The sequence below is a fragment of the Notolepis coatsorum genome (genome assembly GCF_963971535.1).
Source record: "Notolepis coatsorum genome assembly, chromosome: 4".
NCBI classification, from domain to species: Eukaryota; Metazoa; Chordata; class Actinopteri; order Aulopiformes; family Paralepididae; genus Notolepis; species Notolepis coatsorum.
Genome location: NC_140168.1, coordinates 174,035,075 through 174,058,222, shown reverse-complemented (window position 1 = coordinate 174,058,222; position 23,148 = coordinate 174,035,075). Strand labels below are relative to the sequence as shown.

General features: G+C 43.2%; 1 protein-coding gene across 2 annotated transcripts in view; it reads left to right on the top strand.

Annotated features, from left to right (window-relative positions):
- ndrg2 (NDRG family member 2) overlaps positions 1–21,032 on the top strand; it is a 138,918-nt gene extending 117,886 nt beyond the window's left edge. For both annotated transcript variants that reach the window (XM_084312999.1, XM_084313000.1), the window contains exons 5-16: positions 364–484; positions 1,355–1,417; positions 9,725–9,785; positions 10,097–10,183; positions 11,287–11,343; positions 11,836–11,939; positions 12,107–12,148; positions 12,663–12,714; positions 15,050–15,097; positions 16,368–16,403; positions 16,874–16,925; positions 20,677–21,032. In XM_084312999.1, the coding sequence (XP_084169125.1) occupies positions 364–484; positions 1,355–1,417; positions 9,725–9,785; positions 10,097–10,183; positions 11,287–11,343; positions 11,836–11,939; positions 12,107–12,148; positions 12,663–12,714; positions 15,050–15,097; positions 16,368–16,403; positions 16,874–16,925; positions 20,677–20,840 (887 nt within the window). In that variant the 3' untranslated portion in view covers positions 20,841–21,032. The remainder of the gene's footprint in view (positions 1–363; positions 485–1,354; positions 1,418–9,724; positions 9,786–10,096; positions 10,184–11,286; positions 11,344–11,835; positions 11,940–12,106; positions 12,149–12,662; positions 12,715–15,049; positions 15,098–16,367; positions 16,404–16,873; positions 16,926–20,676) is intronic.
- The last annotated feature ends 2,116 nt before the right edge of the window (positions 21,033–23,148 follow it).

Sequence of the window (23,148 nt, the reverse complement as noted above, 5' to 3'; positions counted from 1 at the left end):
TCTTTCTCACTCACTCTATTTTCTCCATCTTTCTCACTCACTCTTTTCTCTATCGTTCTCACTCTCTCTTTTCTCTCTGCCTCTTTCTCACTCACTATTTTCTCCCTCTCTTTCTCACTCACCCTCTCTTTTCTCTCTCTCTCTTTCTCACCCACTCTTCTCTTTTAACTACTTTTAACATTGTTTAGTTTACAATGTTTAGTTAGAGACTCTTGTGAAATTTCCCTTTTTGTCATTTGCATTCTGCAGCCGTCAAAAACATAATTTGTAATTCCCCTCTCTCTCTCTCTCTCTCTCTCTCTCTCTCTCTCTCTCTCTCTCTCTCTCTCTCTCTCTCTCTCTCTCTCTCTCTCTCTCTCTCAGGTAAAAGCTGCTTCTCTCCTCTGTTTAAGTTTGAGGAGATGCAGGAGATTGTGAAGAACTTCACTGTGTGTCACATCGATGCCCCAGGGCAGGAGGAGGGGGCAGCTACCTACCCCACCGGGTGGGCTCACTCACTCACTCACTCACTCACTCACTGTATTCCATCTCAACGGGCTCTCATTTACAATGACGTCGAGATTAACAAAACAAAAACAATATCAAAACAGAAAAGTCAATCAATTAAACAATTCAAATCAATCAAATCAATTACAGACTGAAGAGTTTTAAGGTGCTTTGTAAAAGCATTCCATGTGTCGGGGGCGCAGAAGCTAAAAGCAGAGTTCCCTAATTCAGTGCAAACTCTGGGGACCTTAAGCATTAAGCCAATCACCAGCGAGTACGATGAGGTGCAGAGAGTAACGGAATTAATCAGTAACGGCTTCATACAGACACTGATGCCCGTAAATGCTGTAGAGAAAGCAATAACCATAATAGAAAAGCAGTGTGTGTCTCCACAAATGTAGCTTTTTCAGGAAGTGAGGAAAACTGAGATGATGATGTAGTGATTTCCTTCTCTTTGTTCCTTCCTTTTCTCTATTTGTCTCTGTGTAATTTCATGTAATAATTTGCGTTCTGTAATGTCGCCATACGTCTTTATTTACCCAATACCATCCAATAGCACAGTAGAAACTGTTATGCTATTTTGATGTAGTTAGTCCTCATGGAAGGACTAACTACATGGTGTCTCCCTCTCAGCCGTCCTACTGTCTCAATAAAGAAAGGGGGGGGAAAAGGACATTTTCCAATTGACGTCCATTTATGACCTTTAACAATGTTGGTTTGGGTTGTACAAAAGTGTGTTTACACAAGAGGAAATCGGAGCTGTCAATTACAGTTGAAAGAATATTTGGTCATATTTGATGATATGTATATATCTATCTGTGTATGATAGTTCACATATTGAAAGTAATTGTTTTTGACTCTGTTCCAGCTACCAGTATCCGTCCATGGAGACCATCGCAGAAATGATCCCTACCGTCCTGCAGTTCTTCAAGTGAGCCAACGGCATACCGCTTTGCCATAGGCCACTCCCATTACCATGCCCCCTTTTGGCCTATTGGCATGAACACACACACACACACACACTTGACCTTAGTGAAGTTTGCGGACGACACAGTGGTGGTGGGTCTGATCTCTAACAACGACGAGAAGGCCTACCGGGAGGAGGTTGATGTCCTGGCACGCTGGTGCCGGGATAACAGCCTGCTCCTGAACATTGGTAAGACCCAGGAGCTGATTGGGGATTTTCGGAGAATACAGCAGGGGACACACACGCCACTGTGGATAAATGGGGCTATCGTGGACAGGGTGAGCAGTTTTAAGTACCTGGGAGTCCGCATCACAGAGGACCTGACATGGACACACATACACATGGTAAAAAAGGCAAAGCAGCGCCTCTATCACCTGAGACAATTAAGGAAGTACAGAGTATCGGGGAAGATACTCCTTCTACTCCGGAGCTGTAGAGAGCATCCTGACTGGGAACATCACTGCCTGGTTTGGAAACTGCACTGCCCAGGACAGGAAGGCCCTACAGAGAGTGGTGCGCTCAGCTGAGCATACTACGGGTATTGCACTACCACCCCTGCAGGACTTATACAATAGGAGGTGCAAATCCAGAGCCTGCAGAATAATGAAGGACCCTCACCACCCCAACAATAGCCTGTTTAAGCTGCTGCGGTCAGGCAAGCGCCTCCGCAAGAACAGAGAGACTCAGGCTCAGCTTCTTCCCCCAGGCCATCAGAACATTGAACACTGATCTCTCCACACACAAGCACATATGAACACACACACACTACACATTCTGCACTCTCTCACACACAAACACACCACAGGTCACTTTAAAGGAAAGAAAAAAGGTCACTTTAAAGGGAAAAAACATAACTGGATGTTTTTGTATAGTATTGGTAGTATAGCATAGTGACATATTATAACTGTATATTGTATAGTAGTGTACATAGGACTCATTACCTTTTTAATTTGTAAGCTTAGCATTGTATTGTATCTTAGTGCTTTTATCATGTCTATTTTTTATCTATTCTATTTTATTCTTTTATTATTTGTATTTTTTGCACAATCGAAGCGGGCATGGCCACCGTCATTTCACTATATGTCTTGTGTATGTATGTGATGAATAAACCTCTTGAATCTTGACCTCCATGCCCAGTGTGGGTGGGGACATTTTTGTGGACAGACCAACCTATAGAGCTAAACATCATGCTTTTAATTTGAGTGAGAGATAATAATAATAATAGCTTCATTTTATATAGCGCCTTTAAAAGACCCAAGGTCGCTTTACATAGGGGGGGGGGATAACAAAGTAACAAACATAGTGGACAGACACAACATGTACATATAAAGTGAGAAATTAGGGGTTAAAGGCCAAGTTGAAGAGGTGGGTTTTGAGCAGTTTTTTTAATGAGTCCAGAGTTGGGGCTGTGCGGAGTTCTGCGGGGAGGGAGTTCCAGAGGGTGGGAGCTGCCACACTGAAAGCTCTGTCCCCGAAGGTCCGCAGTCTGGTTCGGGGGATGGAGAGCTGACCAGTGTCTGTGGATCGCAGGGACCGTGACTGAGTGTAGGGGTGGAGGAGGTCAGTGAGGTACTGTGCCAGAGCGTGAAGGGATTTTTAGGTGAGCAGGAGGGTTTTGTAGGTGATGCAGGATTTGATGGGGAGCCAGTGGAGGTGGATGAGGGTGGGGGTGATGTGCTGCCAGGGTTTGGTGCGGGTTAGAACCCTGGCAGCTGAATTTTGAACATACTGGAGCCTGTCCAGGGTTTTGCTTGGGACATCCAGGTTTTTATTTCATGAAGGCAGTTGACAAGGGAGCGTGGGGGGAGCTGGGTGGATGGTTTGGTGGAGAGGTAGAGTTGTGTGTCGTCGGCGTAGGAGTGGAAGCTGAGGCCATGGCGGCGGATGATCTGACCGAGGGGGAGCATGTAAATGGTGAACAGAATTGGGCCAAGTACAGAGCCTTGGGTGACTGGGGCCGGGGTGGAACTGGAATTGCCGATGGTGATAAACTGTGTCCAGGTGGTGAGGTAGGATTTAAACCAGGAGAGTGCTGAGCCAGTGATCCAGAGGTTGTCGGATAGGCGGTTGAGGAGGATAGAATGGGAGACTGTGTCGAAGGCTGCAGAAAGGTCCAGGAGGATGAGGATGCTAATGTGGCCAGAGTCAGCTGCAAGGAGGAGGTCGTTGGTGATTTTGATGAGGGCGGTCTCTGTGCTGTGTTGAGTTCTGAAGCCGGATTGAAAAGGCTCATAGAGCTCATGGTTGGACATTTATTGTTGGAGTTGGGCGGCCACTGCTCTTTCCAAGATTTTACTAAGGAAAGGAAGGTTGGAGATCGGACGGTAGTTATTTAGCTCATCTGGGTCGAGGCCGGGCTTCTTGATGATGGGAGTGACGGAGGCTGTTTTGAAGCGGGAGGGGACGAGACCAGATTCTAGTGAGGAGTTGATGATGTTGACCATGGTGGGGCAGAGAGCAGGGAGGCAGATCTTGACCAGGGTAGTAGGCATGGGGTCGAGTGAACAGGTGGAGATAAGATAATATTCTTTTATTGATCCCCTTTGGGAAATTCGGGCATCATAGCAGCATGGGGGAGGGGAGGTACATGTATGGGCAGGGTAATAATAGAAAGACATAAATATAGGCCATACAATTTTATCTGAATATAAAAAAATTGAGAAAAGAAAGAATACAAATAAACAATAAATAAATAAAGTGTAAACAATATAATTAACTCTGCATATGAGAATGTAAACTGTAATCAAAGGTGCAAATGAGGGTTATTACGTGGACAATAGAGTATTAGAATCTGAATATATACTATGAGTAAAGTAAATTGTACACAAGGTGCCCTAACTGGCATGATATACGTCATACAATATATGTTGTAGTCTGTGCAGGTTTGTTGGTAAGAGTCGCGCGTCCTTTGCTTTTCCTATGAGACATATATATGAACCCATAATAACCCCTAATATATGATATTAACCCATAATAACCCCTAATATAATATATTAACCCATAATAACCCCTAATATATTATATTAACCCATAATAACCCCTAATATGTTATATTATCCCATAATAACCCCTAATATATGAAGGCAGCACCTCGACTCTGGCTGCTGGAGCACAAGCTTCCTCACTTGCACATGTTTTGGCACAGACACACACACATGCATGCACGCACAAACACACATAGAAGCACTTCAATATGATGAATTGAAAATGGAGGACCCTGATGGAAACAAGACGAAAGTCTTTCTCAGGTCTGCATCCTCTTAACAATTGTATGTATTGAGCTGTACTGTACTGTACCCATTCTGCAATCTGTTAATAAACTTTTCAATCAATCAAGCACACACGTAGATTTAATTTGGCGTACACGCATAGATTTCCATTTGGCGTACACAGATTTAATTTGGCGTAGGCCTACACATAGATTTCATTTGGCGTACACACATAGATTTCATTTGGCGTACACACATAGATTTCATTTGGCGTACACACCTATTTCATTCGGCGTACATGCATAGATTTCTTTTGGCGTACACTCAGAGATTCAAGAGTTTTATTTGTCACATACAAACACAAGACCTGTCGTGAAGTGTAGGTGGCCCGCCTAGATTGTCCAAAAATACAAATAATAAAATAAAACATAGACATGATTTAAAAAAGTCATAAGAATAAAATACAATGCTAAACGTAAGAAGTAAAAGGTAATAACTAAGTAATAATATTCAATAATATACAAATATACAGTGGGTTCGGAATATTGCAAAAATGTATACCATAGTTTTTAAAGTGACCTTTTTGTAGTGTATTTGTGTGAGGGGTGTGTGAGAGTGTAAGTGAGGATGTGTGTGTTTGTGTGTGGAGAGATCAGTGTTGAGTGTTCTGATGGCCTGGGGGAAGAAGCTGAGTCTGAGTCTCTGTTTTCACTGCATGAATGTGGAGGCTTTAATTTGGCAGCCACACACAGCTGTTTCTTTCCATTGTGTAAGTCATTTTCCACATGTAATTGTTACGCTTACTGTGCTCTGCTTCCCTGTTGCCACAGAGCTCCAGAGTTGAAAACGAGGACAACCTCAGTTGTTGTTAAACAAAGGTTTAAATGAAGGAATTATAAAAAGAAAAGAGAAGAAAACTGTAGTACATCCTACCAGTGTTGTAGTACTTGAGTCCGAATTACTCGACTTGGACTTGAGCACTGATGACTCCGACTTGGACTTGGACTCGAGCATTGACTGCATTCGGACTCGGAAGGTGCAGGCTATCTACATTACATTTACATTTAGTCATTTAGCTGACGCTTTTATCCAAAGCGACTTACAAGTTCTGTACGACAAGCCATCAGGAAGGGCACAACTCTATCAGCTGAGTAACAATGTTCATCAAAGTGTTGAGTGCTACAGTGTAGGTTAGTTTATTAGGACAAGTGCATGACAGTATGGTTAGTTAGGGTTAGATAATTTTTTTTTCTTTTTTTTAATTCAGATAATGGTTGAAGAAGTGCATCTTTAGTCGACGGCGAAAGATTGGACGTGTTTCGGCTGTCCTAACGGGTGGGTAGTTCATTCCACCATTGTGGGGCAAGGATTGAGAATAGGCGACTTCTCTTTGATGACCCTCCCGGAGCTTGGATAGGAGTAGGTCTGAGGCGGCCAGAAGATGCAGAGCGTAGGGGTCTTGAGGGTGTGTAGTTAGAGACCATTGACCGGAGATAGGCGGGAGCAGTTCCCTTTGCCGCACGGTATGCTAGGTCGAGGGCCTTGAAGCGGATTCGTGCAGCAATGGGGAGCCAGTGCAGGTCCCTAAGAAGTGGGGTGACATGGGCCGACTTCGGTAGGTTTGAGATCAGGCGGGCCGCTGCGTTCTGAATGAGTTGAAGAGGCTTAGTGGCAGTGGCCGGGAGGCCAGCGAGCAGTGCGTTGCAGTAGTCGAGGCGGGAGATGACTGTTGATTGGACGAGGAGTTGGGTGGCTTCTTTTGTCAGGAAGGGGCGGATCCTTCTGACGTTGCTCAGGAGGAATCGGCAGGTTCTGGTTGTCGCTGCGATGTGAGCAGAGAAGTTCAACTGGTCGTCGAGGACAACACCAAGGTTCTTGGCGCGGTCACAGCTGCATTCTCGACTGTGATGGAAAGGTCGATCAGGGGGGAGGATTTGGCCGGCAGGTGGAGCAATTCTGTTTTGCTTAGGTTCAGTTTGAGGTGGTTGGTCGTCATCCAGGCAGAGATGTCGGACAGACAGGCCGAGATCCGCTCAGAGACGTGGATATCTGAGGGAGGGAAGGAGAGGAAGAGTTGAGTATTGTCGGCATAACAGTGGTAGGAGAAGCCATGAGACGTGATAATGTTACCCAGTGATTTAGTGTAGAGGGAGAAGAGAAGGGGTCCTAAAACCGAGCCCTGGGGGACACCCGTCCGCAGGGGGCGGGTGGCCGACAGGGTCCCTCTCCATGACACTTGGTAGGAGCGGTCATTGAGGTATGATGACAACCATGTCAGCGCAGAGCCAGCCACTCCCATTCCTGCGAGGGCCGCGAGGAGGATCTGGTGGTTGACTGTGTCGAAGGCTGCAGATAGATCTAGGAGAATCAGGACAGAGGAGAGGCCTTTCGCTTTTGCTAAGTGAAGTGCCTCTGTGACCGCAATGAGGGCTGTCTCTGTGGAGTGACCAGTCCTGAAGCCTGACTGATTAGGGTCTAGGAGGTCATTCTGTAAGAGATAAGCAGTAAGTTGGTTGGATACAGCACGTTCAAGTGTTTTAGAAAGGAAGGAGAGAAGAGAGACAGGACGGTAGTTGCCTATGACGGTAGGGTTCAGGGATGGTTTTTTTATGAGGGGCGTGACTCTGGCTTGTTTTAGGGAGGTGGGGACCACCCCCGAGTTGAGTGAGGATTTGATGGTTGCAGTTAGGAATGGGAGGATGTCTGGTGCTATGGTCTGGAGGAGTGGGGAAGGTAGCCGGTCCAGCTGGCATGTAGTCGGACGGTTCGACGTTACCAGTGTCAGGGTCTCGGCTTCTGTAATGGGAGAGAAAGATGACAGAGTGAAGGATGAGGTTCTCGATTCAGCATTTGGAATGGGTGGGGGTTGGGAGAAGGAGCTGCGGATGTTCTCCACTTTTTCCTCAAAGAAGATCGCAAAGTCTTCGGCAGAGAGAGATGAGGGAGGGGGGGGTGGGGGGGGAGTGAGGAGGGAGGACATGGTAGCATGCAGTTTGCGAAGATTCTTGGCAGAGGCCTCGATCCTATGGTGAAAGAAAGAAGCTTTGGCATTAGTAATGGTTTTGGAGAATGTTATATGTGTTGTATATTTGTTACATGTATATATGTTATATTACATGTTGTGATATGTGTCGATGTCAGCAGTGAGGCGTGACTTTCTATACTTCCTTTCAGCTGCTCTCAGGACCTGTCTTTGTTCTCTCACTGGATCTGTCAGCCATGGACTGGGTGGGGAACGGCGGGCAGGTTTCTCAACGAGGGGACAGAGCTTGTCGAAGGAGGTTGCAAGGGCTGAGAGGAGGGTGGAGGTTGCCATCTCTGTGGAGAGAGCAGAGAAGGTGTCACTCAAAGGTAGAGCGGACAGTATGTCAGAGGAGAGGGTGGAGGGGGATAGGGAGGGCAGGTTGCGTCTGAGTGAGACGGTTTGAGTTGGGGTGAAGACCTTTCGGTTAAGCATGAGAGTTAGTGAGAAGGATATGAAGGAATGGTCAGATACATGTAGGGGAGTTACCGTGGTGTTAATGATGCTGGAGTTACGGGAAAATATGAGATCCAAGGAGTTGCCTGCTTTGTGGGTGGGAGGCATGGCAGTGGGAGTCAGGTCAAATGATTGTAGGAGGGAGACTACTATGACTGACTGAGATGAGTCAGGCAGGTTGAAGTCGCCCAATAGAAGGAGAGGGGTACCATCTTCCGGTAAGGAGCTTAGAAGCATGTCCAGCTCATCTGTGAGGTGATCGAGCGGACCTGGAGGGCGGTAGAGTGTAACAATGGTGAGATTGAAAGGATTAGAGACAGATACTGCATGATATTCAAAAGAGGAGAGTGACAGTGCTGGGAGGGGTGTTAAGTTTGTAGTCCATGAAGGAGATGTCATGAGGCCAGTGCCTCCACCCCGTCTGGAAGGTCGAGGTGTGTGAGTGAAGTTATAGTTTGTAGATAATGCTGCAGGTGTTGATGAGTTATTGGGGGTTATCCAGGTCTCAGTTAGAGCCAAGAGCTGCAGATTTTGACTATGGGCGTAGGCAGTAATGAAGTCAGCTTTCTTGACTGCTGATTGACAATTCCATAAGCCTCCCCGTACTGTGACAGGTGTATTAGTGGCTGTAGGAGGGTAGGATAGATTAGCCGGGTTGCTAGCAAACTGCCGTGGGTGGGTTGAATCTGTTCTGGAGGAGCAGATTGTGGATATGAGACACATTGTGGTGTCAAGAGTGGCAGGGAGGAAGTAGAGAAATAGCAGAGTGGGAGGGAAAGGGAGATTTTTCAGAGTGGAGTGAAAGATAGGACTAGGGTGTACTTAGCACTAGGTGGATCGGCGGATCCTTCGGAGGATAACTCCAGGAAAACTCCTCTTTGTCCCTCTTCGTTTCTCGACGCTTCGCTGACGCTAAGCCAGCAGGCCTTTAAATCTATCTATTATGTCACAAAGTAAATAAACTCCCTTTTGAAATGGTGACCGCTGTGTGTCATTTGTTTAATGTAGACCTTTTTTTATTTGTATGACTTTGACTGCCAGAGTGGAGTGGACTCGACCCTGATGACTTGGACTCGGACTAGGGTAATGGGGACTCGACTCGGACACAGGCTCTTTGGTGACTCGGACTTGGACTCAAACTTGAACACTGGGGAATCGAGACTCGACTCTCACTCGAGATTTAGTGACTCGACTACAACACTGCATCCTACTACACTAGAGTACTAGAGGGACTTCCACACTGACTACCACTGCACTGCCCAAGTAGCTACGTAAACTATGAGGAAAAATGGCTTTAAAGTTCTTTCACTATTCAGTGATTTTGTAGTTACTGCAATTCTTTAAACCCCTTTTCTCTAAAACGGAGCAAGATTGAACTCTGAAACCTTGTCACAAGATGAAACGGATATGGAGAAGTTCAATTTCTATTCACTAGTCATCGCGGTTAGCTTCTGTAGGGCAGTATACAAACAACATCCTATTTTTATGATGCGTCTCCCACTGAAAGATCTTTGTTTTGTCAGTAAATGCGTGTGTGTGTGTCTCTATGCGTGGTACTAAGTTTGTTCCTCCCTCTCCCGTCAGTTTTCGGAGTGTAATCGGAGTGGGCGTAGGGGCAGGGGCCTACATCCTCTCCAAGTTTGCAGTGAGTGTTCTTTTCTTTTCTTTTTAATAAAGTTGTTCTCCTCAATGCTGTGTTGCTCAGTGCTGCTCCGGGGTCCCCTATCCCTATACTACTGGACAATGTATGGAGGCTTTGATTGGAGGATCAAGTAAATAAAAAATGTAAAAGGTTATGCGAAAGACTCTATACACAATATTTCCCGTCGAGATGGGAGACTTTATTGTACATTACACGTCACGTTTTCTTTGAAGCAATGCAATCTAAAACACATTTTCCCATTTCCTCTGACCCCCTCCTCTCCACCTCTCTCTCTCTCCACTTGTGTGTGTCAGATGGCCAACCCTGATTCAGTGGAAGGTTTGGTCCTCGTCAACATCGACACCAACGCCCGAGGATGGATAGACTGGGCCGCCCAGAAGGTAGTCTTTCCCTTTCCGTCCTTCCTTCCTCCCTCCTTTATTTCATTCATTCTTCCGTCCTTTTGTTCTCTCTTTGTTCCTTCCTTCTCTCTATTTGTCTCTGTGTCTGTAATTGCATGTAATAATTAGCGTTCTGTAATGTCGCCATACGTCTTTATTAACCCAATACCATCCAATAGCACAGTAGAAACCTGTGCTATTTTGATGTAGTTAGTCCTTGTGTAGTTAGTCCTCGTGGAAGTCCTCCATCAGGCTCATTCGAAACGTGGAAATTAAATTGTGGGATTGTATTGATGGGCTGTTTTCCAGACTACCGGTAGTATTGATTCAGTCAGTGTTTCAGTCTATCTGATTTTTCTGTGTTTTTCTCTCCCTCTCTCTTTGCCTCTTATTTTCTCTTTCTTTCTCTCTCTCTACCTATCTCTACCCCCCCCTCTCTCTCTACCCCTATCTCTATCTCCCTCTACCTATCTCTCTCTCTCTCTACCCCTCTTTCTCTACCCCTATCTCTATCTCCCTCTACCTATCTCTCTCTCTATATACCCCTATCTCTCTACCGCTATCTCTATCTCCCTCTACCTATCTCTCTCTACCCCCCCTCTCTCTCTACCCCTATCTCTATCTCCCTCTACCTATCTCTCTCTCTACCCCTATCTCTCTCTACCCCTATCTCTCTCCCTCTACCTATCTCTCTCTACCCCTATCTCTCTATATCTACCCCTCTCTCTCTCTACCCCTCTCTCTCTCCCTCTACCTATCTATCTCTCTACCCCTATCTCTCTATCTCTACCCCTCTCTCTCTACCCCTATCTCTATCTCTCTACCCCTATCTCTATCTCCCTCTACTTATCTCTCTATCTCTACCCATCTCTCTCTCTACCCCTATCTCTCTCTACCCATATCTCTATCTCTCTCCCCCTCTCTCTACCCCCCTCTCTCTCTCCCTCTACCTATCTCTCTCACCCCCCCTCTCTCTCTCTCTACCCCTCTACCTATCTCTCTCTCCCCCTCTCTCTATACCCCTCTCTCTCTCTCCCTCCCTCTACCTATCTATCTCTCCCCCCCTCTCTCTGTCCCCCCTCTCTCTCTCTCTCTCTCTCCAGCTCAGTGCTGTGACTCAGACCCTCACAGATCAGATCCTGAGTCATCTCTTCAGTCAGGTACCATGAGACATCTTCACGGCACAGTTCTTAAAGGGACATGTTGTAATTTTTCACTGCGACAATACAGAAGGTTAACCCTTTCACTGTGGCACGACAGCAGGTTAACCCTTTCACTATCACACTACAGAAGGTTAACCCTTTACTATCACACTACAGACAGTTTCTGTAGTGTGATAGTAAAGGGTTAACCTTCTGTAGTGAAAGGGTTAACTGGGTTATTCTTTTTCACCAGCTGCTCAGATATACTCAAGCCATTTTGGAAAAAACTAACAATAAACGTGAAAAAAATAAGCCAACTAAAAAGTATCCCTTCAAAATGTCTGCCATACATACCGTATTCTATATGTATACTGTACCGTAACAGCACGCGATTATGAATTCATCTGGGAAAACATATTAATTTGTAATAATAATAACAATCATAATAATGATTATTATTTCCGTTAACCATGCTTCCAGTCTGACTGTGTTCCCTGCGTTGGGCTGTAGGAGGAGCTCTCAGCGAACACGGAGCTTGTGGCGTCTCACAGAGAACGCATCTCCAAGGCCTCCAACCAGCTCAACATAGAGATGCTCTGGAAGACCTACAACAGGTACACACTGCACACATGTATACGCACACACAGACGCAGTATGCACACACACACACACACACACACACACACACACACACGTATATGCACACACAGATGCAGTATGCACACACAGACACGCACACACACCAAACCAAACCCATTCTGACCTATTCTTCTCTCTCCAGCCGTAGAGACCTGATCATCGACCGCAACAGCAGCAGCTTCAAGTAACTATCTATACTTTACTCTCAGTTCCTCCACAGGGAGGTGTAGTGGTTATGTCATTGTTGTTTCCGGCCGGTCCACTTCGCTTGAAATTGCTATGTATTTCCAATGGACACATTTCTAAATCGTCTCGTTTTAAAAACAAATAAAGCATGAACATTGGCATGGTGTACCTTTCTGTGTGTATTCATCCACAATTTATAGCTCAACATGAAACAATTCGCAATTAATCATAAAATAATTACGTATAATTTTTTTTCAACCAAAAATTAAACAATAATGTTAGTGATAGAAGGGAACTCATTTTGTGCAAAAATGGAAAGCTTGCCAATGTCCATGAGGCAGAATTATTACAATAGCCAATAATACATTTTCCCAATGATAAATCCCTATACGGGTGGACCGCACGGGAAACTAAAGTGATGTCAGACTACACCTCCCTTACAATGTCTCACGTGGTGGTTACCATGACTCTTCTAAATGCCCCCCGCCCCTCTCTTGGCCCCCCCCCCCCAGGTGTCCTGTAATGCTGGTGGTGGGGGATCAGGCTCCGTATGAGGAGGCTGCAGTAAGTTCACGAAAAAACCTTGTTTGAGACCGAAATGTCTTTTATTCTTATTTGTGGTAATCTGCTAAATATTCATTCTCATTTGTATGTATTTTGGCGACATCTATTAGTGATGAGTACAATAAATACGTATTAGGGCCATTGTAGGTAAAGAAAATAAATCAAATACAATTTGAGATGAAAGTCGGAAATGTATGAAAAAGTTTGAAACCATGACGTCTTTAGGTGCAAAGTTGACAAGCTGCTAATAATACAAATGAATTAATACTACATTGATACTAATTAAAACTACATTGGATACTAATTAATACTACATTGATATTAATTCAAACTACATTGATACTAATTAAAACTACATTGGATACTAATTAATACTACATTGATACTAATTAAAACTACATTGGATACTAATTAATACTACATTGATACTAATTAAAACTACATTGATACTAATTAATACTACATTGATACTAATTAAAACTACATTGGATACTAATTAATACTACATTGGATACTAATTAATACTACATTGATACTAATTAAAACTACATTGGATACTAATTAATACTACATTGATACTAATTAAAACTACATTGGATACTAATTAATACATTGGATACTAATTAAAACTACATTGGATACTAATTAAAACTATATTGGATACTACATTGATACTAATTAAAACTACATTGGATACTAATTAATACTACATTGATACTAATTAAAACTACATTGGATACTAATTAATACTACATTGATACTAATTAAAACTACATTGGATACTAATTAATACTACATTGGATGTACAAGGGTCACATGTCATACTATCCTTCCTCTGACAATTTTGATTAGCACTGTTGTTATTTTTTGGAATGCAATTCCAAATATGTTGGAAAGGTTATTGTATTTTCAATGTACACAAGGCAATTTAAATTTATCTTTTCGAATAGCCCTCCAAGTTACACACACACACACACACACACACACACACACACACACACACACACACACACACACACACACACACACACACACACACACACACACACACACACTTCATCAGAGAGGTCAGAGTGAAGGCCAGCCACCTTTTCAATCACCAGGGTACAAATGGCGACAGATGGGATCGAACCAGCGACCTTTCAGTTACGCCACCTTTTCAATCACCAGGGTACAAATGGCGACAGATGGGATCGAACCAGCGACCTTTCAGTTACCAGCCGGCCTCTTTACCTCTAGGCCACCCTGCCTCCCCAAAAAGTCACCTACTGTATGCTACTGACAGAGCAAGCTATGCTATAAGGACAATGGCTGCATGCATGTGTCTGTAGACTACCCTGTACAACATGTATCCCAGGAACTCCATCATCCATCCCCCTGGCAAATGTAAAAGCATTCCTGAATGGGGTCTACTGTAGGTAGAGTCACTATTCAGTTGGCGATAGAGTGGTAAAATAGAAATTTATTTTTATTTGATTTGATCTTTATTTATCTCGAACATTTCAACCATAAAACAAACACACAAATTTGTAATAACAAAAATGAAATCAAACAAAACGAAATAAAATACAAATAAAATATATCTTCCTAGACATGGAAGCAATAATAAGCATAGCTCAAGACAATGGTTTTGTTCAAGAAGGGACAGAATGAAGCAAAGCTTATCTGGTCCTGCCCCTTCCTTACAATATCATATTAATATGTAATAAGTTATCTATCAATATCAAAAAAAGAATATACCTATCCATTACAGCAAAAGATAAATAAATAATTACAAAAATACTAGTTCACGTTATTTTCAAGCTCCTAATTTATACTTATAATTCCTGTTTATATCTGCATCTAAACATTTCAATAGTATTACTTGTTTTTATTGCTACATCAAGGCCATTCCAAATGGATACCCCACAAACTAAGATGCACTTGCTTTTGAGAGTTGTACGGACAATAGGTTGTTTTAAATTCAATTTCCCTCTTAGATTATAACCCCCATCTCTGCCCACAAAGATAGATTTACACAAAGATGTTTGGGATTATTAATTAATAAAAATGTATATTAAGATGGTACAGTAGGGCTACTATTTTGTAAGGTTTTACGATTGATCAGTATAATCCATAATTTCACTGTTATGCCATTTGTGCAATCAGTTTGTCAGAGTAGGTGTATTTTACAAATGGCAGACATCTCATGTTGTTATTATAGATCAAACAGTGATTGATCAGTGATGATCAAACAGTGATTGATCGATGGTGATCTATGTGTCTTGCACTTTAAGTGTGCTGTAGTGGCATGATAGCAGTGGTGTTCTACTGTCTTCCCCTCTGTGTCCACTAGGTGGAGTGCAACAGTAAGATGGACCCAACAACAACCTCATTCCTGAAGGTCTCTCTCTCGTTTCTCTCTCTCTCGCTCCTCACATACATGAAGGTCTCTCTCTCTCGTTTCTCTCTCTCTCGCTCCTCACATACATGAAGGTCTCTCTCGTTTCTCTCTCGCTCCTCACATACATGAAGGTCTCTCTCGTTTCTCTCTCGCTCCTCACATACATGAAGGTCTCTCTCTCTCGTTTCTCTCTCTCTCGCTCCTCACATACAAGAAGGTCTCTCTCGTTTCTCTCTCGCTCCTCACATACATGAAGGTCTCTCTCTCGTTTCTCTCTCTCGCTCCTCACATATATACATGAAGGTCTCTCTCTCTCGTTTCTCTCTCGTTTCTCTCTCTCACTCCTCACATACATGAAGGTCTCTCTCTCTCACTCCTCACATACATGAAGGTCTCTCTCGTTTCTCTCTCTCGCTCCTCACATATATGAAGGTCTCTCGTTTCTCTCTCTCTCACTCCTCACATACATGAAGGTCTCTCTCGTTTCTCTCTCTCGCTCCTCACATACATGAAGGTCTATCGTTTCTCTCTCTCGCTCCTCACATACATGAAGGTCTCTTTTCCGTTTCTCTCTCTCTCGCTCCTCACATACATGGTCTCCCTCGTCTCTCTCTCTCGCTCCTCACATACATGCATGCCGTCTCTCTCTCGCTTCTCAGATACATGGTCTCCCTCGTCTCTCTCTCTCGCTCCTCACATACATGCATGCCGTCTCTCTCTCGCTTCTCAGATACATGGTCTCCCTCGTCTCTCTCTCTCGCTCCTCACATACATGCATGCCGTCTCTCTCGCTTCTCAGATACATGGTCTCCCTCGTCTCTCTCTCTCGCTCCTCACATACATGCATGCCGTCTCTCTCTCGCTTCTCAGATACATGGTCTCCCTCGTCTCTCTCTCTCGCTCCTCACATACATGAAGGTCTCTCTCTCGTCTCTCTCTCTCTCTCGCTCCTCACATACATGAAGGTCTCTCTCTCTCGCTCCTCACATACATGAAGGTCTCTCTCTCGTCTCTCTCTCTCTCGCTCCTCACATACATGAAGGTCTCTCTCTCTCGCTCCTCACATACTGTACATGCATGCCGTCTCTCTCTCGCTTCTCAGATACATGGTCTCTCTCTCTCGCTCCTCACATACATGAAGGTCTCTCTCTCGTCTCTCTCTCTCTCGCTCCTCACATACATGAAGGTCTCTCTCTCTCGCTCCTCACATACACACATGCGTCTCTCTTCCGTTTCCATCCTCATTGTTTCTTCCTTTCTTTCCTCACAGATGGCCGATGCTGGTGGTCTTCCACAGCTGACCCAGGTAAGATAAGAACTCAACGGAACAGTTCACTATCTATGCGCCCCCATGTCAGTCAAAACCCCACCGGAGTGTTGTGTCCATGTAATGCACAGTGAGTTAGCTAGTGCGACTCCATCTTAGCCTTCTCTTCTGACCATCTATATGTGTGTATTTCTGCAGCCTGCTAAACTGACCATCTATCTGTGTGTATTTCTGCAGCCTGCTAAACTGACCATCTATCATGTGTGTATTTCTGCAGCCTGCTAAACTGACCATCTATCTGTGTGTATTTCTGCAGCCTGCTAAACTGACCATCTATCTGTGTGTATTTCTGCAGCCTGCTAAACTGACCATCTATCTGTGTGTATTTCTGCAGCCTGCTAAACTGACCATCTATCTGTGTGTATTTCTGCAGCCTGCTAAACTGACCATCTATCTGTGTGTATTTCTGCAGCCTGCTAAACTGACCATCTATCTGTGTGTATTTGCAGCCTGCTAAACTGACAGAGGCTTTCAAGTACTTCATTCAAGGCATGGGATACAGTAAGTCCCCAAAATCGCTGAAGACCAACCAGTCATGTGACCACATGTTTAGGTTTAAGTTTGTTTATTTATTTTTGGTAGCACTTTATAATAACACCCTGTTATAATACATTTATAAGGTATTTGTAGATAATGAACTAATCATGAACAAACTATTTATATACATTCATAAATGATTATTAAATCGTTTATAACTATATTTGTATAACATTTACAAAGTATTTATAACGCATTAGTGGATAATGAACTAATCATGAACAAACCATTTATATACATTCATAAATGATTATTAAATAGTTTTTTAACTATATTTGTATAACATTTACAGATTAGTTCTACATTATTTATAACTCATTATCAACATTGTTTGATTTGTTCATCATTAACACTTTCAGTGCCAGGCCGTGTTTTCCTTTTTACCCGGTTGATTCCACGGTCAATGTAACGTTAATATCGCCTAATCTATGTTTTAAATTATGCTATGTGTCTAATCTGCCCATCGCTTATCAAAGAATCATTTTCCAGTCAACATTGGCAAAGCAGATTGTGTTTTTATCGCTTCATTTCCTTTTTATAGCATTTTGAAAACCACTCTGTTTCGAAGAAAAACAACACATTCCCTGATAATCGCCTTTTACTGGAATATTCCAGAACGTTATCATTTGTCGGTCTATTTATGAATCGTTTTCAAATAAACGCTAGATGGTCGATAGTATATGTGTGCGCACGCACGCTCGTGCCGTGCGCTGATAATCGCTGCTATTATTTCCTCATGGCTTTTACAGTGAAACAGCCATATCACATATAGTGGAAACGCTTATATCTCCTCGAAAACTAGTCTGATTATCCTAACACTGATAACATAGATTCCTTACCTGACATCAGATGGTATCCAAATGGTATATTCCAATTCCTGATCACCATTCGAAGAAATTGATAAGTATATTGATCCAACGTGTGTACAGTATAACCCATGCTCACCGCGGCTCAGAGGCTCCAGAATGAACTCTGGTAACTCCGGCTGCATCAGTGGACTGGAAAATGTGGACTGGAATATTTTTTTCCCCCATCCATTTTCATTGAGTCCATTCCAAAAAGGTGATTTACCATCTGGGAGACGATAGGGGGCGCTTTTTTCACATCTGATCGCCGGCGGCCCCTGGATCTCCAACGGTAGGCTCGCGTGATGCAATATGATTTCAGATCGCTAATAAAAAATTAAATAAAAATCCCGAGAAAAGCTGTGACGTGGCTTTCAACGTCACAATCGTAAACCCGAGATTAGCCGTGAGTGGCGCTCAAAGTGTTAAATAATGTTGTTTAATGTGTAGTAACACATTTGTAGATGCTTTGAAAAATTTATATGAAAAAACGACTATACTGTATCTCCATTTATTTTTCATGTTCAACAAATTATTTGTTAAGACATTCATAAAACATCTATAAATCATTTGCAGATACTATTGTGTGCCCTAATCTAAAGTGAAGCCTATTCATCATTAACAAATGTATAATACAGTTAATTATTTGTTTACTTTTTCATCACATGTTACAAATGTTGTAGACAGCTTTCGGTACACCCTTCTTTGTGACATCAAACAGTGACAGAATTAGGACTAAAGATAAATGCAATTTTATTAACATATAAAATACATGTGATGTGCATGACATAGTGTAACATGGGGGGGCACTAGGACCCAGGAGTACCCTGGCCAGGTATTGAAGAGTATCTAGAGAGGAAGTCTCACGCGAGTGAGACTTGACGTCACGTGTGTTGCCGTCTGTTTGAATGGAAGCACGATACATGCAGAACCAAGTTATCCGTGCTGCTCCTGCCCCACACTTTTAATAAGGTATGAGCAGGTTAAACACCTTTTTTGTTGGTAAATCTATTCCATCATTTCCGACCTACAAACTGTTATATGTTGTGTAGACGTACTTGATGTGGTGGGCGCTAACATTACATTTGTTCCTAATGTGTGCTCAGTGCTCAGTATATTGCGGTATGTGATGATGACACGACACACACAGTAATAATTATTTGTATTTTCAGGCTGTATCGGCGCCTATACAGTCTGAAAATACAAATAATTATTTGTGTCGTGTCATCATCACATACCGCAATATACTGAGCACACATTAGGAACAAATGTAACGTTAGCGTAACGTATTTTATATGTTAATAAAATTGCATTTATCTTTAGTCCTAATTCTGTCACTGTTTGATGTCACAAAGAAGGGTGTATCCGAAAACTGTCTACAACATTTGTAACATGTGATGAAAAAGTAAACAAAATTACCTGTATTATACATTTGTTAATGATGAATAGGCTTCACTTTAGATTAGGGCACACAATAGCATCTGCAAATGATTTATAGATGTTTTATGAATGTTAACAAATCATTTGTTGAACATGAAAAATAAATGGAGATACAGTATAGTTGTTTTTTCATATCCATTTTTCAAAGCATCTACAAATGTGTTACTACACATTAAACAACATTATTTAATGATGAACAAATCAAGTACAAACAATGTTGATAATGAGTTATAAATAATGTAGAACTAATCTGTAAATGTTATACAAATATAGTTATAAATGATTTAATAATCATTTATGAATGTATATAAATGGTTTGTTCATGATTAGTTCATTATCCACTAATGCATTATAAATACTTTGTAAATGTTATACAAATATAGTTATAAATGATTTAATAATCATTTATGAATGTATATAAATGGTTTGTTCATGATTAGTTCATTATCTACAAATACCTTATAAATGTATTATAACAGGGTGTTATTATAAAGTGCTACCTTATTTTTTACCCAGGGACAGTGCACATTAATGAACATCTTCGGTTTCCACATCAATGTAAATGTGCCAGATTATAGCTAATTAGCTAGTTTCCATCTATAGTCCCTGCCTACCATGCATGTGATATGTCTTTAGCCACTAGTATTTTTGTGTATTGCTGCTACTTATTTGTACAGTTCTTACTGTTTTATATGTCCTGTCTTTATGTTTGGAGACAACGGATGGAAATTAGCCTCGTGCTAAATCCATCGACACTTACCGTGTTCCAGGTGACTGTATCTGCTTCAGGTTCACTGTGTTCATGTACAGTTGGCCAGTTTGTGATGCACACTAAAGAATAATGATACGCTTCCATCATGCGGCGGGTGAGCCGAACATTAGGGGAGGCTATAATTGGGAGTCGCGCGATCTCGTGAAATCTTTCCTTTTTTCTTTTTTGCGTGCGCACGCTGCGACGTCGCTGCGTGTACCGGTGCTGTCCATGGACAAAGAAAAATACTATATATCCATTTTGCTTTTGGAAATTTGACTCAAAATAGCATGCTGGTGTTCGCTACAAAGCGATTGGCGGGCGGAAATTTGGAATGGATATGTTTACAAAATTTGTATTATGCTTTGCGGCGGGATCAGGATGTGATTGGCTACATTATTTAACCTGCTTTTTGCCTTTTTATGGGTATTTTCTCTTCTTCAGTTACACAGATATTGTGACTATCATAGATACAATTTCTCATGTATCGTGAGTTACTCGCATCGTCCCACCCCTAGTGCTGATACACATTCTCATCAGAGTTGTGAATGTGAAATAATTATGAAATGTTGTTTTCTGGAAACACCCGTCAGCTACACTTTAAGAACCACTGCCTGGGTCTAATCTATTTCCCTTCTCTCGCTGTCTTTCTCCCTCCCTCTCTCTCTCTCTCTCACAGTGGCCTCCTCCTGTATGACCCGCCTGACTCGCTCTCGCACCACCTCCCTCTCCTCCTCTTACTCCATGGACGGCTCACGCTCCCGCTCCCGCACCCTCTCACAGGGCTCCCAGGGCGGGCAGATGCCCCCCAGCCCCCCCCACACCATGGAGGTGTCCTGCTGAAGAGGGGGGAAGAGAGAGAGAGCGTGAGAGAGAGAGGTTGGAGGGTGACAGTAATAGAGGAAAAGGAAGGATTACTCATTTGTCCATCATTCCCTCATAATAGCAGATGAGAAACGGAGGAGAGAGAGTGGGGGAGGGGAAGATAAGATAAGAGTAGAGATTGAGAGACCAATAAATGAAGACTCAACGACTCGTCCCACACTTCACAGAACATGCCAGGACAGATTGAGAGGAGTGATACATTGAATGGGGGAGAGAAGAGGTTTTTAGGGGGGGGGGGGTATAGGAATGGGAGGAAGTGAAGAAATAGTGCTCCTAGTGGTGGCAACCGGCCCTCTCTCCCTTCCTCTATTGGAGCCTCTGTCAAGAGGCTGTCAATAGAGCCCTTTAACCTTGAGGAGGGGCGGGGCCTGTAGCGACCCCCGACCCTTATTTTAACCAATAGTAATAATTCTGATAACGATGTTGTTGTTGTTGATGATAATGATGACGAGGATAATATTAAAGCTAATGATGACAATAATGTGATAGGGGGGGGGGGGATTTAAAATGTTCTCTTTATTTGCAAAGATTTGTTTGAGATTAAATGACATAGATACAAAAAAAACTATAGCAGATATACTTTTAACAATGTGTCTGTCGAAATAAGTTTAATCCAGTTTTAGTTTTTTTCTTAAATTTTTATTTCATAATTTGTAGCCTGTCTCAGCAAGGAACTGAAGCTACTAACCGGCTGGTCCTTTACGTGGTAACAGCCAATGAGAACCCTCATAGTGACTACGTGGTAGCAGCCAATGAGAACCCTCATAGTGACTATGTGGTAATAGCCAATGAGAACACTCATAGTGACTACGTGGTAACAGCCAATGAGAACCCTCGTAGTGACTATGTGGTAATAGCCAATGAGAACACTCATAGTGACTACGTGGTAACAGCCAATGAGAACCCTCGTAGTGACTACTTCCTCCTTGCTGCTGCCTGGGTGTTGGTGTCTTCTATTGGCCCTGTGACTTATGTTTTGTTTTTTAGTTTGTTCCCATAAGGTCTCTGGGTGGGTGGGTGGGTAGTGAGTGTCCATTCGTTGGTATGGAAATGACATACCTATTATCAGCCCATGTGAACTGAATTCGGACTGGATGTTTTAGTTTTTTTATGCCGACAAGTGTGTATGTGTGTGTGTGTGTGTGTGTGTGTGTGTGTGTGTGTGTGTGTGTGTGTGTGTGTGTGTGTGTGTGTTTGTTTTGAAGGACAGAAGCTAACATGAGGCTGTGGATGTTCTGACCTTTTGAGCTCCAGCTACCTAAAACCCTGTAGATGACTCTAGTCAAACACTAAATAGTGCTTCTGTAGCCGGTCTCATATTGCTCTGCGTTGTGTTTCAGATTCAACCCCTGTTAAGGGATTGCCCCGAGTGGGAGTTGAACCCCGGCATCACAGACCACTATACCAAGAGGTGAATTCACCCCTAAGTAATGGGTCTGGATGCCTCTGGGGAGTGAGTTTACTTGCAGTACCGCTAACATCCACAGTCACTTCACAACACTTGAAGTCCATCGTGACTGTGGATATACTCGCAGTACCTCCGTTACACTCACCCCCCTAAACTCACTCCGCCCAGGGCACCACTGTAGCCGGTCTTGTATTGCTCTGTGTTGTGTTTCAGATTCGACCCCTGTTAAGGGATTGCCCCGAGTGGGAGTTGAACCCCGGTCTCCCGCGTCACGGGCGGCATCACAGACCACTATACCAAGAGGTGAATTCACCCCTAAGTAATGGGTCTGGATGCCTCTGGGGAGTGAGTTTACTTGCAGTACCGCTAACATCCACAGTCACTTCACAACACTTGAAGTCCATCATGACTGTGGATATACTCGCGGTACCTCTGTTACACTTCCAATACCACTGGCAGTCCTATACTGTCCCAATATCCACACTTGTATGCTACTCATTGGGGAGCATTATCAAACGACGCCAGGTAGCATGTGAGTATCGATATTGCAATGCAGTTCCACACTCAGCCAGTAGGGATCACTGTGTGTCATCTGGGTCATTATCCACCATCCTTGGCCTTACAGGGACGCGTGATTTTTTTTCGCAGCCTCTGTTTGCGAAGTCGCTCTCTGATTGGCTAGGCCGCGTACAGCGAAGAAGAAAATACCCTCTCTGACTGGTTTAGCTCCGAAGGGTCTCTTCCGCCTTGTACATATATTCTCTGCTTCGAAGTGGTTATGCTTAGGCATTCTTTCGAAGTGGTTATGCTTAGGCCCTCTTTCGACGTGGTTATGCTTAGAGTTAGGGTTAGCCAATC